Source organism: Phaethon aethereus, assembly GCF_964289735.1.
Source record: "Phaethon aethereus genome assembly, chromosome: 3".
NCBI lineage: Eukaryota > Metazoa > Chordata > Aves > Phaethontiformes > Phaethontidae > Phaethon > Phaethon aethereus.
In genome coordinates this window covers 105,168,103-105,183,102 of record NC_138576.1, presented here as the reverse complement: position 1 = coordinate 105,183,102, position 15,000 = coordinate 105,168,103, and the positions used below count along the sequence as shown (strand labels likewise).

At 43.9% G+C, this 15,000-nt stretch overlaps 1 protein-coding gene across 1 annotated transcript in view; it reads right to left on the bottom strand.

Annotated features, from left to right (window-relative positions):
• The window catches only part of PROX1 (prospero homeobox 1), a gene marked incomplete at both ends in the record, with an annotated part of 36,510 nt that overhangs the window by 7,527 nt on the left and 13,983 nt on the right, over positions 1-15,000 (bottom strand). The window contains one exon of the mRNA XM_081998372.1: positions 14,998-15,000. This exon is cut by the window's right edge and continues 192 nt beyond it. Within this exon, the coding sequence (XP_081854498.1) occupies positions 14,998-15,000 (3 nt within the window). The remainder of the gene's footprint in view (positions 1-14,997) is intronic.

Sequence of the window (15,000 nt, the reverse complement as noted above, 5' to 3'; positions counted from 1 at the left end):
ATTTTTTTCATCCTAATTAAAAAATAAACAAATGCAGCACAGACAGCTCAAGTCAGGCTGTCAGGAGAGGTTAAATTATCTGGAGGTGGGGGTTTTTTGGGGTTGTTTTTTTTTTTTTTTTGGAGGACTTCATGGATTTAAAAAAATCTTTCCTCATGTTGACCTGGTGGGCAACAAGTCGCCTTGCCAAATAGGAAAGCCAAAATCTCTAGTGGACTTAGGATCAGAGGTCTTCAGCTGGTGAAGGCTGCTCACGTTGCAGAGCGCAAGGTCGTGGTAATGGGAGGTAAACAGGTTGGAGGGGGTGAAAGGGGGAAGGCCAGATTACTCTTCTAGTTGGATGATCTAGACAATGGCTATAGAGAGGGACTCTGCAGGGAGCCTCTTAACCTAAGGCTAAGGTGTAAACAGCAGCTATTAGGCAAGTGATCGAGAACCTCTCCAGGATGATGGGTGAGCCCACTATCAGGAGAGCAGCCTCACCACGGGTAGCTTCCAGGTCAGACAGCTCTAATGTGTATGCACAGTGGTTTGCATCAGCACAGGTACAGCAACAGCACAAGAGATTCAGGGGAAATATTTCTGCTGTGAAAACCTCGTACAAAGCACAAACCAGATGTGCACAGCCACGCCACGCCCCAAAAGTCAGAATAAGGTGAGCTTTGGGGGTACAATGAAACCTTCTTAAATGAGATGCTTGAGAAACACCATGTGCATCATCCACACGTAGCCCTGAGCCCCCTCTTCACATGAGGAAGATTCAAGCCTGTGGGTTTTTGGGGCAAGGAGGCACCTAAATGTCTATTCCTATATCCGCAGCCTGTCGTGTAGGACACCTACCAAGGACAAGCCCTTCTTGGTCCTTCCCTACCCGCAGTAAGACACTGCATCTGAGCCATGCTGGGGTCAAGCCAGCACTAACGCAGCGAGCCATCATACCGCTCCTGAGGCCACTTCTCGTGGGCTTTGGGGAGAGGCTGGTGACACCGGGACCAGCCCCTTCCTCGTGTGCATCCCACCGAGCCAGGACCCTCCTGCTTTAACAAAGAGCTACAAGGCAGCCTGCCTATCCACCAGGCCTGCCGCAGATTAGGGACTTGCGCAATTTTCAGCTACAGGCACAGATCTGCCCCTCTTTTACAGGATAACGCTGCCCTGAGCAGCACTGCCCTACTGTCGGTTTCCCTGCGCTTGCAAGGGCAGCGTCTGCAATACCTTGCTGGTGTCCTTGCTCCTGCCACGTTTATCCAGGCCGTTGCCTCCCCTCACGCATACACTCTTCCCCGAGCGCAGCGAGCTGCTGTGTGGGACCATCTCAGCGCTGCGAGTTGGTGTGGCAGCATATCAAGCAGGAGGCTTTGGCTTCTACACAGAAATTGGAGGCAGGTTTTGGAGAAAGTTGCTACACTTTTTGGCGCGAAAGCCACGGGAGCATATGGCCCAATGTTCTCAGTTTAAGTCTGACACTTAACATTATTTAACAGTTTCTGTGTTAGGTGCTTTATAAGGTAAAGGAAATTAACAATTTTCAGCTAATTAGATCACTCAATTGGCTGAACATCCTGGACACCTCTTAGAAAAAAAACAGGTTGGCTCAGGCGATGGAAAGGCTAATGCCTCTTCCATTATCACTTATGAGGAGCAAGAAACAGTTGGAAAGGATGCTTTTATTTTAAAAACACCAATGAAAAATACTTCAACTATTGGACGCTCCAGTAAACACACTTTTCTCCCAACCACCACCTTTCTAGAAAGCAGGGCATCAATTTGCCCACCGCTACATGTGTTCCAATCCCCCTGGCTACAGCAGCAGCTCTCTGGTGCCACCACGGTCTGCGTTTCTTGCCTTCAAGTTTCCTCTCACGACTCCTGCTGTACAAATCCGTTAAGAAACAGCTTCTTTGGAAAGAGAAAAAGATGGACAAGAAATTGGGTGGCCATTCAGAACGGTCTAGTGTCCCACTGTGGCACACAGAGAGAAGCTCACTCTTTTAGGACAGCACTAACACCACAGCTCTGAGCTGCCGTTCGGGAAAGGAAAAGCATTAGCCCGAGTCTGGCTCAAAAGAGGAAAATTAGGGCAACAGCAGAGGTTTCTTACTGCATTTACTGTACATTTCTAGTTGCACTTGTATGTTAACACTGTAGCTTTTTTACTCTTTGTAAGAAGCTGGAAAATGCACGCCCCTCAAATGATTTAAGATTGCATTTTAAAAGTGTTTATTTTAAATGAAGCTGAGATCCCTTATCCCTTGAGTAGTTTGGGGCACTAGTAATCTGCTGCTGGCTTACTGTTATCTCCTCCGCCAAGCTCACAAAGAGGAGACAGAATGGGCATGGCTCTTACAAGGAAAAAAACCTGACAGTGGGGCTTCTGAGATGTCTGATAATATCGGGGAAGTGAAAGTGGTAGTGCAGTGAAAATGGATACTGCGTGATACATTAGATTTAATCACTTGCATTTCAATTAAGCTTTTCCACAAATAAAGGTTGGGAAATACTCTGCAGGCTCCCTGCGGGGCTGGAGCGCCGAGCACCGTTGGTGCTGTGTGCCCTGGCTGGACACATACGACAGCGCTTCCGCAGCTCGCTCAGGCTGAAACCCCCCTTCTACCTCCCAGGGTCGTCCCTGTTTGGACCCATCTTCCCATTCTGCAGTATGCAAGAGGCATCCCACACACATCAGCACGCCCCGAGGATCTCTGTCCTGGGACTTCTGTGCCCATGGTTTAGGGGGTTAGCCTGTCCATCACGGAAACACAGCTACGCTCTCACGCAAACACAACAGCTCTAACGGGCTAGTTTTGAGCACAAAACTTGGTAAGACAAGAATAGAGTGGGCTAAAACAAAATAAAAAGACTTTTCCATTTTCAATTTATTTAGACTTTTTGCACCTTGAAATTCAGTTCTCCCCTTTCCCCATCCTTAAAACTCATCGATAGCATATTACTGGGGAGATGATTATCAAATTTCCTTTTCTGCCTTACTAATGAATTAGAACTGCATGAAATGTAGAGGCTTCTAATGGAAACTCTGATTGCCCTTAACTTACTGCATTGCCAATAGCACTACCGCAGAATGGAAAAATCACTATGGCTGCTACGGCTTATGATGGTTGGGGGGTTAGTATGTGTTGGGAAATGCAAGAAAGAATCACAGGCGGGGTTACTGTCCCATCCCAGAAGCTGTCTCATTCAAAAAGGGAAGGAGAAATAAAACTCACGCACGCAAGAATAGTCTAACTTTAACTCAGTCCCACTGTGGTGAAATGCAATCTGCTACAAGAGGCTGCGTACAATGCCAAGTGGCATATTATGTACCCTGCTGCCAAATTCTGGCAGGTACTGCATACAGGCGCCCACAAAAAACCTGTCCAGAAAAGTGAGTACGGGGATGACCACCCAATTCTGGCTGTGCTGTGGGAACAGCAGAAAGGTTATTGCATACTCTCCTTAATCAGCCAGATGGGAATGTGATGTGTTACTCAGAAGGACCAGGAGGCACAGCCTGGACTGTGATGAGCAGGTATGTCTCTCACCAGCAGTAAACCCTCTGCTCTCATGGTGTATTTCCATCTATAAAAGAGCTAGGCAGGCAGAAACTGCTGGTTAGACCATGGATATAGAGGAAAAGTGGTTCACAGAGCTTGTAGTGTGCAGGGATATTTTTTATGTTCAGCAGAATTTGGCCCTGTAGATGAACCATTAACACTGTAGCAGAAGTGACAATTTAAGGTTTATACATCTAGAGTACATCTTAGACCTATAAAAAAGTTGTAGCAATTAGTAAACATCTGTAATTGGTGTTGCTTGCTTTTTCTCACTCTCCCCACGTCTCTGCATTGCAGTCACTTTTGTCTCCTGTGTCTGGCCCTGAAAAACTCCCACTGTGCCCCCTCTCTCCTCGGTTTGCGTGTGTTGGGGTGGAGGGAGTGGGGAGGGAGGTAGGGGAGAGGGATGGGAAGCAGGTGGTGTTTAATCAGTCTGGCACGGAAACAGGCAGTCACCAAGTTGCTTTTGGGGGTGGCATGAAGGTGGTAAGCATGCCCTCTGGCAGCAGGGCACCTCCTTTCCTCCTTCCCATGGCTGAAGGTAGGAGCAGGGGAAGGAAATTGTGCATGGTTATGGGTGCGGGATGTTGTGAATGAAGCTGCCTCCACCAGCCCTGTCTCCCCGTAATTAACTCTGACGAACCTCCTCCCAGTGTAACTATGCTTTTCTGGGCAGTCAGAGCTGCGAGCCCATCGTGAAGGATAAACTGCTCCATCTATTCTGCTCTGAGCCATAAGGCTGGCCAAACTGGGCTGCAAACACCCTGTTACAAGCTTCAGTGCAGGACCTGCTGGGGACCGGTGAGCCTCGTGAGCCTCTGAGGTCAGAAGATGAAGTCTTATGTCCTAATGGACTGAGCTCCCTCTCGTTTGACTCTTCTTTATCCCTTGCAGAAGGAAATGGCGCAATCGACTCCCGACGGCGCTGGATTAGATAACCTCAAGGCTGGGCCTCCTCTGATGGAGCCAGCTCTCTCTGCAATTGCACGAGATAAGCCACTTCGGCTTCCCCCTGAACACTGATACTCGTCAGTTAAAGGGCTTTTATTTGCAACATTGCTTTCCCCTCTCTCCTCTGAAAACTTTCTGAAGTTGTAGACTACTGCTTTAAATGCATTTATGTGTCTATACCACTGCTCTCCCCTAAGTCCCAATCAATGCAGCAGCCTTTCTGCTTAGCAACAGAGATTGTGTCGCCCTGGTCTGCTGCTCTCCACAAAGCCTCTCCATTCACTATAGAAACAAGTTCAAGGCCACATCTTTGAGCGCTCTGGACCACCACCTGGACACGGCTTCTTCTGATGGCACATTTCCACCAGAGCCTTGAAATCACCCCCCGCAGAGGGCAGTTCGCGAGTCCCTCCGGTGGCACACAAAACGAGGCAGAGCCCGGCTACGTAACTTCCCCCTCTGCAGATAAGAAAGACGAACCTTGCCCCTTCCAGATCTACAGGGAGAAATCATCTCCAATACGTTGATTTACCGTCAGCCGGCCCTTCTAGCTGTCCCTCCCTCTCTCGTCCACCCACACTAGCGCGTCAGGAAGATGTCGGGCTCTTTCCCTGCGCTACAAAATCCAGCCATACTCTAGTACTGCAGGTGATGGGTTCTGCATAACTACAGAAAGTGATCCAGTATCCTGAAGACTCCCTCCCTCTTGGACTCAACAGTATTTCTTCACTTCACTTCTTGTGTTGTTATTGTCGCTTCCATAGGACACTGAACGGTGGCTACTTCAGCTCCCAGTTTATCTCTCCTTCATGCAAGTGAAGGACACACAGTCCTCATGGACCCCTGCAATATTCTGCTGTTACTTCCTCACAGCCTCAGTATTTCACTTTTACAGATTTCGGTATCTTTGAAAACAGCGTCCCCGTTGCGCTCCACGCCCATGTTGGAAGGCCTCTCTGCAAGCAAATCTGCGCTGCCACTGCTGTCTCAGCCCAGGGATACCTGTTCTGAGAAAGGGCAGGAACCCAGAAAGCTGGGACAGAAACCAAGCGTGGGTCACAATGCTGCTATATCGTTTCCAAATGTTATGACAGTTTGTTAATTCACGTTATGAAATCCATTTTAAAACACATTGAAGATATCAAGCAAACAGTGTTCTGCGTGAAGGTGACCTATTCAAAGTCCTATAGGACGGGCAATCCTATCTGTAAGACGTCTGTTAAAGTCAGTCACACAGCCCTGACCCCGCACTGTGAGACGGTATCGGCTGGGGCCTCCTCTTTTGGCAAGCGCACCTTACAAAAATAAAAACAACACCCCCCTCCACCCTACATCCATAAACACGATGGCTCTGTGACTCCAAATCCAGGTCTGCATTTGATTTTTAAGTTTTAAAATAAAAAAATGAAACTTTTTTCCAATTAACATTTAACATATATTCACACACTTGACTGTATAGTAACACAACAAAAGACAGTTCATCAGCTGGCACAGATTAATTAGCTCCAATGATTGCTCGATTCTGATTTACACCAGAAACTGAGAAGCCAGCCCAGAATTTAGTTCCATGTCATGGAGAAAAAGCATGGGGTGGGTGGGATGTGGGGGGAAAAGTCTTACAAAGCTAGTAAGCTAACCCACTATTTTCACATCTCTCTGTTATGATATTTATATAGAACAGCATAGATAAAGTTTAGAAGATCAAACATTTCCCTCAATTTTCACAGTACAAAATGCTCTATGTCCTTTTAATGTGACACACTAAAACAGGATATAAGAAATTTCAGACGATCAGGTCTCGTGAACACCCTCCTCCTTCACTGGACAGTGCTGCTTCCCCAGAAGTTCTAAGTGAGAAATTTAACTATGTCGTCTAAAAGAAATTAAGAAAGTCTGGAAGAAACATGTGCAACTTGCATGTTACCCATTACCACAACTAGGATTTATTAAATGGTAAGAGAAATCACTGGTTTCTTTTCCTTTTTTTCCTCCTTTTTTTTTTTTTTGCAAACACCAAGTTTTAAAATTGAACTGCCTAGCCTAACAAACTCTTTCTATATGCAAGATGAATGAAAAAGCATTTCAGCTTGTGAGGGATAAGACTTTACATGAGTGAGGGACAAAATGGGTTAAAATTCACCTTGCTTCTCACTCCTCATCTACGATGGATTTTTGGAGAACGATGGACATCTGGAAATCAGTTTTACATAGAAAAATAGAAAACAGGGAAGAACTAGGAAGATGAATAAAGGCTCATCACAGACACAAAAGACCAGAGCAAAAAGAAGCTTGGATTTGGGTATTCTTGTCTGGCAAGGAGGCAGGCAGTAAGGCTAATGAAGCATTTGCGATATGGGACGTATGCCAGCGTAACAAAGAAGATGTGCATCAGCTCTGCAGATGTGCCAAAGCCCCCAGAGCAAAATAATGACATAATCACCATCAGTGTCACAGACCAGACTGTACACAAGGTGACATGGGAGAGAATAAATAAGAGTCTTTAGAGGCCTGTAGTACACACACGGGAAGGAATAGCCATTCCTCACAACTGCCACAAGAGACTGGAGAGACGTTGGGTATAATGTGTGCAGCTAGCAAAAGAAATCTTGAATTGTGCAAGGCTAACGCACTATAAATTGGTGCTTTTCTCGATCTCCAGTTGACGTTTCAATTCCCACTACCCCTTGTTGAATGCAAAATGAAATGGCAGTAGGAGTCGGAAGAGTTTGCCAAGTTTTGTTTTCTTTTGTTTTTGTTGGTTTCTTTTTTTTTTCTTTTTGGAAGGGGGTTGTTTTGTTTGAGAAGAAGATGGGGCCATAAGGATGAGTACTGGTAAATAATTGTAAAAGAAAGAAAAAAAAAAAACCCCAAAAACCCAAAACAAAACACAGCACACCACCACTACATGCACACACGCGCACAGGCACAGAAACCCTGCACCATTCAACTGGAACAATCCTAGGATTCCCCCAAAGCAAAATTAGAAACAAATGAGGACAGGTTTTGCTTTTTTTGGGGGGCGGGGGCCTGTGCTTTCTGGTTTACTGCTATCCATGAAGTAAACCAGGAAAAATCCCACTAAAATATTTTTCCACGCTAAAAGACAAGATTACTATTTTATTGATCAGTAATAAAACACCGCTTAGGGCAATTTAGTACTTAACATGTTATTTGCGGTGGGGAGTAATCTGAAAAGCTCTGAGTAGCCTTAAATCATTTCACAACAGCTCTTCCTGCATAAAAGCAAGTGTTCGCCTCCGTACAGCTGTGTGATTTTGTGGTATATTTCTTTACAGGACTTTTGTCAATTTTTAAAGGGAACATCTGTTTAATAAAGTAGAACAACACTGGTAATAATCCACAGGCCTAAGTGGGCAAACTGTGAAAGAGCAGGAGATACGCTGAAGGCGCCAACAGGACTCTCGCAGAAGGAATGCTCAAGTACATAATTGTTTGCAGGATCTGGCCCTACAAGAGGAGCTCAGAAGAACAAAGCACTTGGCTTCACCAGTGTCCCTTTTCATTGCTTCTAATGAAAGATTCATAAGAATAACTTTAATTTTTTATGATCTTTTTTTGCATTACTGTATTAGCTGCATCTACTTTGTATGCAATTTCTTCTTAAATACAGAAAACCTATTTCAAAATACCAGGCATAATAACTTAATCAGTACAATAATTGATCTTGATTGTTGTGTGTCCTTCTGAACAGTAAGAAAGTGCAATGGAACCCAGAAAATGTTTTATATGAGCCCAGAAAATGTTTTATATGATTATTCCTTTTCATTGCAAAGTGATGTATACATGAAGAATGCAGGTAGAGGTCCGGAGTTCTTTGTAATTTTTTTTAAGACAAAAAAAATTATTAAAACCTCCCTAATTTGCTAGTTAAACTATCAGTGGAAGAGTGATTGTATTTGTCCTTTTTGGCTTCGCCCAATTAATTGGAGCAGTAACATAACGATTGTTAATAAACAGCCCTAATTTGACTATACTTCTTGCCTATCTACTAACCGCACCATATCTTTGTTTAGCATATCATCAGGGAAAACAAAGAAGCATGTATATAATTTTGTTCTGTTGTATATGAAGTTTAATAATTATGCCACAGAGGATTCTAAATTAATCGCAGAAGGCACAACAATATTAATAATCTCTTTAGCAAACTCTGACTTCTTTGCACTTTGATGTTAGGAGCAGAGACAGTATGAACTGTGGCAGTTTTTTAAATTGGTTGAGTGTTTGTTTCTGTTACAGCTTATACCAATGTTTTCTTTTATGCTTTTTCTACGCTGTACCTTTCTTCCCTCTAAGAAAAAAAAACAAAACAGACCACAAAACAGAACCACATAACAACTCAACAAACAAGCCTGTGCTTATTTGGGTGTGTTTTGATCAAAGCTGACAGATCGAATTTTTCATTTATTTACCAAAGTTTCATTGCAGCCATTCTTCATAATTACTGCAGCGTTTTAATTTTTTTTCTTCCCCTGAATAGGAGAGAAGGCGTTCTGAGAAAGTTTTTAATTAGCTAAATGGGTCTGTGTAATCTAGATGAAATAAACACGCCCGTTTGAAAGGGTTGTTAGAACTTTTCCAGCCATTTAATCCATAGATGGCTGAACACAATGATACCTTCCACAGAAAGCTACAGCCACCACCAGCAGCTGTTAGAAGAGAGCTTGCTCCCTGCTCCTATTGATAACCCTTTGTGGAATGAAGAAAAAGAGCTGAGGGAAGGAGAACTGAATGTCAGACAATAGACATCGCTACACACACTGTCTCTGAACTTTCCTCATCTCTGAAGGACAATTAATTATGAAGGCCTTTGGGGTAGGTCGAAGCAAGGGAAAACCTACTGCTGGCCCAGCACTCCAGCCGCTATCTCTGTGTTTGTTAAATGGTTGTGCCTGTTGGGGAACCAGAGTAGCAGCCACCAAAATAGCCAATAGATCATTTAGGAAAAAAGAGCAAAAGATTTTTTTATGTGTGTCTGTCCTTGTATAATTCTATTCTCACTGTGAAATCATCCATACACAAAACACAAGGACAATTTTTTTTTTTTTTTAGAAGAGCCACAGGGTAGGTTACAGTCAGAAACGGCCTCTCAGTGGTGTGTTAAAAAGGATGGTCTTTTCACCAAATCATTTCACAGAGGCAAAACAGACAAATACAAAGAGTTGAGACTTTTTCTCCTACATTAAATAGAGTAACTGATAAGGTCAGACATATGATACCTAAAGACATGAATCTGTGAACTCTTGAAGTCAAAGGACTTCTCTGTGCAAAGGAACAATCTTTCAAAGGAAATAGATCATAGAACTCCACTGAATCCCCTTTAAACTTTATGAAGCAGGAGGAGAAAAAGCTCTAAGTAGGGAAGCTTGACAGAAGAGCCTTGAACTATTTTCTGAAGGAAAGATGAGACCCTCCCTAGGCTGCCACAAAACATCTTTTTTTTCTAAAGGCTCTTCTGAACTTTGATATGTGCCAAGACACCGCTATTGAAAGCTGTATAATTATGTGCTATAGCCACTGTAGAAAATGCTTTGTTCACCACAACAAAGAACAATAAGCAAAGTAAAGTGACATTACACTGTATCTTTTTCTTTAAGAATGTTGAGAAAGGTCATGGTACATTATAACTAATAAAGCTGTTGAGTAAGGAAGTTTAAAGTTGATCTTGCTGTGCTTAAATGTAACCCAATGACAAAAAGGCAGAGGGAACTAAAATTGTAATGACATTAAAAAATAGATCATATATCAACTTGCCAACTTCATTATACAAACACCTTGAATCCAAAGGACACAAACAGAAAAAACGAGGGTAGTCCTGCAACGGTATTCCTCTCACGATCACCTCCCTAACAGCATCCAACTACAACCCGCAAAAACTGATTAATAAGCATTAATTGATACGTGCAATGCACGGACCTTCTACTGCAAGCCATGGATTTTGTTACTTGATTAAAAACCGGGTTCACTTCCCGTGCAGTTTCAAGGAAAGCTCTGCTGTTTCACAAGAGAGCTTCTTCAAAATTTGGAAAAAAAAAAACAAAACACAAAAGGAAAAAGACCTGAGGTCATCAATTAAATTTCCTGAAACCAAGATTTTAAAGTGAAAAAGATATTCCATCTAGACACCTATGTTTCAGTTTTTCTTCAGAGGAATCAGGACAGTTACGTTTGCTATTCTCAAACGGCCAGAGCAGCTTTACACTCCTTGCTGCAGATCACCAGACAGCGGCCCTCCGACTTCGTCTTTAAGAATGCTGAGCGCGATGGTGAAACGCTACAACAATAAAGCCCTTGAAGGAGGAAGTATACAGCTGAGGGAAAAAATGCGAGGAGTTTAATACTGAAACAAACAACTGACCCGTTAGGCTGTGCCCACTGCTGGTACCACCAGAAGCGCAGAGGCTGCCACGGCAGAGCAGTGTGTATGGGAAGAGCAATCTCCGAGATGGAAGGCAGCAAGCTATGGACTCAATTTTCACTTCTCTCGAGGCCACTTTGCGCTGCTGCGGTTGTGTAAAGGAGTATTAGGGTGGTTATAAATTGTCTTTTACAGTGCCTGTGTATCGCAAAAACCACTCGTAAGTGGCCTTAGTTTAAGTAACAATCAGGTTCGAAGGCTTTAATTCTCCTTTTGATGAACACCAATTCAGTTCAAGATGAATCCTGCAGATGAAACTGGGGAAGGATACAGCTTCCTAAAATAAGCACGAGTGGCCAGAATTTTCGACAATTTAGGATGTCTTAATTTTTGGATGCAGTGCTGGGCACACTTCATTTTCAGGGAATGGACCGTTGAGGACCTCCTGACAAAGTGGCTCTCATTAATAGATCTCCAGTTGAGCATCCCAAAATGGAATTGGCCTAAAACCATCATTGCTTCTGAAAATTTTGGCAGCCAGCGTTCCTCTCAAGGGTTCATAGGCCACTTACGTGACTGGGTTATTACTTAGATTTTATAGGTGGTGTTATTTGAATTATTTTATATAATCTCATTGATTTTTATGGGACTAACTCAGAGTGCCTTAAGTTAAACATTCTGCTAAGACTTGAGTACAACTGGTCTTAATTAGATTTTTCCCACTAGAATGGTTTTCCCCTGCCAAAAGCAGAGCGAACTTCTTAAAAATGGTTTTCTCCCCCTTCGAAACGATGACACGTGCCGTAACTAGCGCTATGAAAAGAGGCAATCATCGCATCAAGCCCCACTGTACCAAAACTGCATACAGTGTATTTGTGCAAATAACGCAGCTTGGCAGACGTTTCACTATTGTGATCAATCTCAGTAACTATGTCGGCAAAATCGGGCGAGTTCCCGTGAAGCAGCAGGCAGGCTGAGCTCAGAAAGATGGCGTGCGCGGGGGCTTGCTTTGGTGCTCATTTGCTCGCTTACACAGAGGAGCGTGGCGAGTGTAAGGAGTAGGCAGGAGGGCACAGGGCGAAATCACTAGCACAGAGAAACCCTGAGACTTCAGAACTAAGACTGAGTCGTTAAATGCCCACAAGGAAAAGGAACGGGCATCGTGCAGAGAGATGTTTCTACATGGAGAACGACAGTAACTTGCAAAAAATGCCAGGGAACAAGGACGATGGAGGAGGAGAGGAAGCCAAAGCAAGGCTAAAATCCAGGTATTGTCCTCAGGCCAATTTCTTGTTGTAAGTAAATAAATCGGGAAAAAAAAAATCTTATTTATGGTTTTTAACCATATTTTTATTTTAACTCACAGCATGGTGTCCCCCTTGCTTGAAATTATCCTGGCACAGTCACAACTGTTTGCTCTGATGATGTGTCTTAGGATGGATTTTGAAAAACAGTTATGAAATGATTTGGGATTTTTTTTTTTCCTTTTAATGAGTAGCAACAATACCTGACTTTAATTATTACAGCTGGCATTCAAAAGCCTATGGCAACACCACAGATGAGACAGATATCTAGTGGCACAGCAAGCTGTCCTCTCTTTCGGACCATCTTCAGCATTTCTGCTGGGACACTGACATTTGTGGCTTTCATTCCCCAGGACATCCCACCTTCTCCCTCCCTGGAAGAAAGGCCCTGGAGCAGAGAAACATCTTCACCTTCCACAAAAAAAAAAGCACGCGTATGTCTCCCTCCCTTTCAAAACTCATTTTCAAATTGCTCTGTGCAGCTCAGCACAGGTTTCTCCAGCTAGCCCTACTGCAAGAGAGAGAAATGTGGAACCGGCTACACGCGCATACACACATGTGTGCACACAAAACACAGGCGAAGTTGCATCGTGCTGGAGGAGGCGTTGCATCTGTCTCTGGCTCACAGCCACAAGGGTACAATGGCAAAGCTAAAAACGATAGGCCATGTGGTTTGTTAAACATCTTATTTGACTTTGCTACAAGCTGTCAGTTCCAGCGCGCGGGGAAAGGAACACGCTATCACGGATTCCTGAGCAAATCAATGGCACAGCCTGATATGGACCAAATGCACATTTTAGCTTTATCATTTTTTCCTAATAGTCAGTTTAGGAGTATTAAAGTATATGCACAAATTTCACCCACGAAGAGATAAAGGGTGAGGGTTTAGGAATAGTAGTGTAGGTGATTTAAGAGAAACAGCATATTGGACTAATCAGAAGATCAGCAAAGCATCACTGAAGTATGAGAGGAAGGAACGCTAAATATGGCAAATGCTCCGTTTGCTAAATCCCTTTGGATCCAATTTCAACATTACGGTACTTGTCATTTTTGCTTTGCAGCTTGTGGGGGAGGGGGCTGGGCATTTATCGGGGAAAGTCACACTGGCTACATTAGAAACTGCACCGTACACCTAATGGTCTCACAGCTGCTGGATCTTCAGTGTAAAACCAAGATTTAAACCTCTAGGAAATTCTCATTATAGTAAATAACACAAGAAAGACTGTGCAAAAGAATCTGCAAATCATCGCCATTTATAACATGCCTTTCCCTCCATGATGGGGGAAAAAAAACGAGGGCGTCCTTTCCTACCAGCTACTAGACCCCTTGGCCAAGAAGAGGGGACTGTGATCACTAGAGGTGCTAAACGTACGAGATTTATATTTTCTTATCTACCTGAAAACACCTGTATGCTCCCCACAGTTCTTTGCTGAAGTAATCCATTTACATTAACACTGCAACTAATGCTTTGAAAAGGAGTAATAAGTGCCCAAAACCATCAAGCATACAAGAACATCTGAGAGCAAAGAACATTTCAACCTATGTTCTGCAAACAGAGAAAAGTTGCGGTAAAAAGAAAAAAAGCCTGGGGGAATCTAAGCATATTTTGACAGAAAAAAGTTGGTCACACTTATCTCCTCATGTATTTCCTTTTCCTGTATTTAGCTATTATGCCTCAGAATACGGGCAGACCTACCTCCCAGGGGTGGGAGTCTCCTGTCTCGTGTGTGCATGAGTACCTACCGGGGCCAGAGCCCTCAGAAGGGCCTGGGGAGGCCACGGCACACCAAACATGGAGTCTGGACATTGCCATCAGCGGCAACGAATGGCAAACCCCTCAAGGACCATCCTCTTCCCCCCTCTTTCTTCATCTGCCCCTTCCATGCAACCATTCTCCCAGAAGACACCATGTGCCCAGAAGAGGTGGGGAGGAGATGACAAAGTCTTTGCCTAGAGGCTTTTTTGCATCATCTGAACTTACATGCTGTGAAAAAGAGCACTCCTGAAAATCCCTCGGAAGGATTTTAGGTAGGAAACCACCCTCCTTCTGCCAACAAATGTCACTTTTGCTACAGGAGGGGCCTCATTTTGCAACTTGACCCCGACTGAAAGGTGCAGACAAAAAAAATATAATAATTAGTACCACCATCACTTTCCCACTCCACCAAGAGATGGGATTACTCCAGCCTCCCCCTCACGCACACCCTTTTCAAATGCATCATTACATCTGACTACCTGAACAATGCAAACTGCCATCCTCAGCAGGGAGAAACTCTCTCCCGTGGTATCACCGAGGGTCAGCATGTTAATGATAACAATAGTCTGCTGAGCTACCAGGCTGGCCTGTAAACAGGAATCTTAATCAAAGCCACAAACCCGTTACAGCAGAAAACAGAGAGCATTTACTTCGAGTAGTCATTTTATCCTGCAGCTTGACAAAGCAAATGCATTTCAGTTCTATAAATCAAACGAAGGAAAGCAGAGGAAGGTAACTGCAAGTGTTTGATCACGCAATTACGGAGCTTTAGAAGAGCCGTGAGGTGACTTCTTTCCCTGCCATCCCTCCAAACAGAAAATTCAAAAAGTCGAAACTAAGAAACTTATCCAAAAAAGTGAAAACGTTTATCTCTTGTCAAGCCCTAGCAAGGCCTAAGTCTCCAGCTACCAGGGCTACACAGATTAATTAGCATCATTCAGGGATGTGGAATGCCCAGATTCCACCAGTCACGGCCACAGCAAAAAGGTGTATTATTTTAAAGGCAGCCTGGACCACAGAGCAACTCACACACACAGAGAAACAAAGATCGGTGCCTACCTC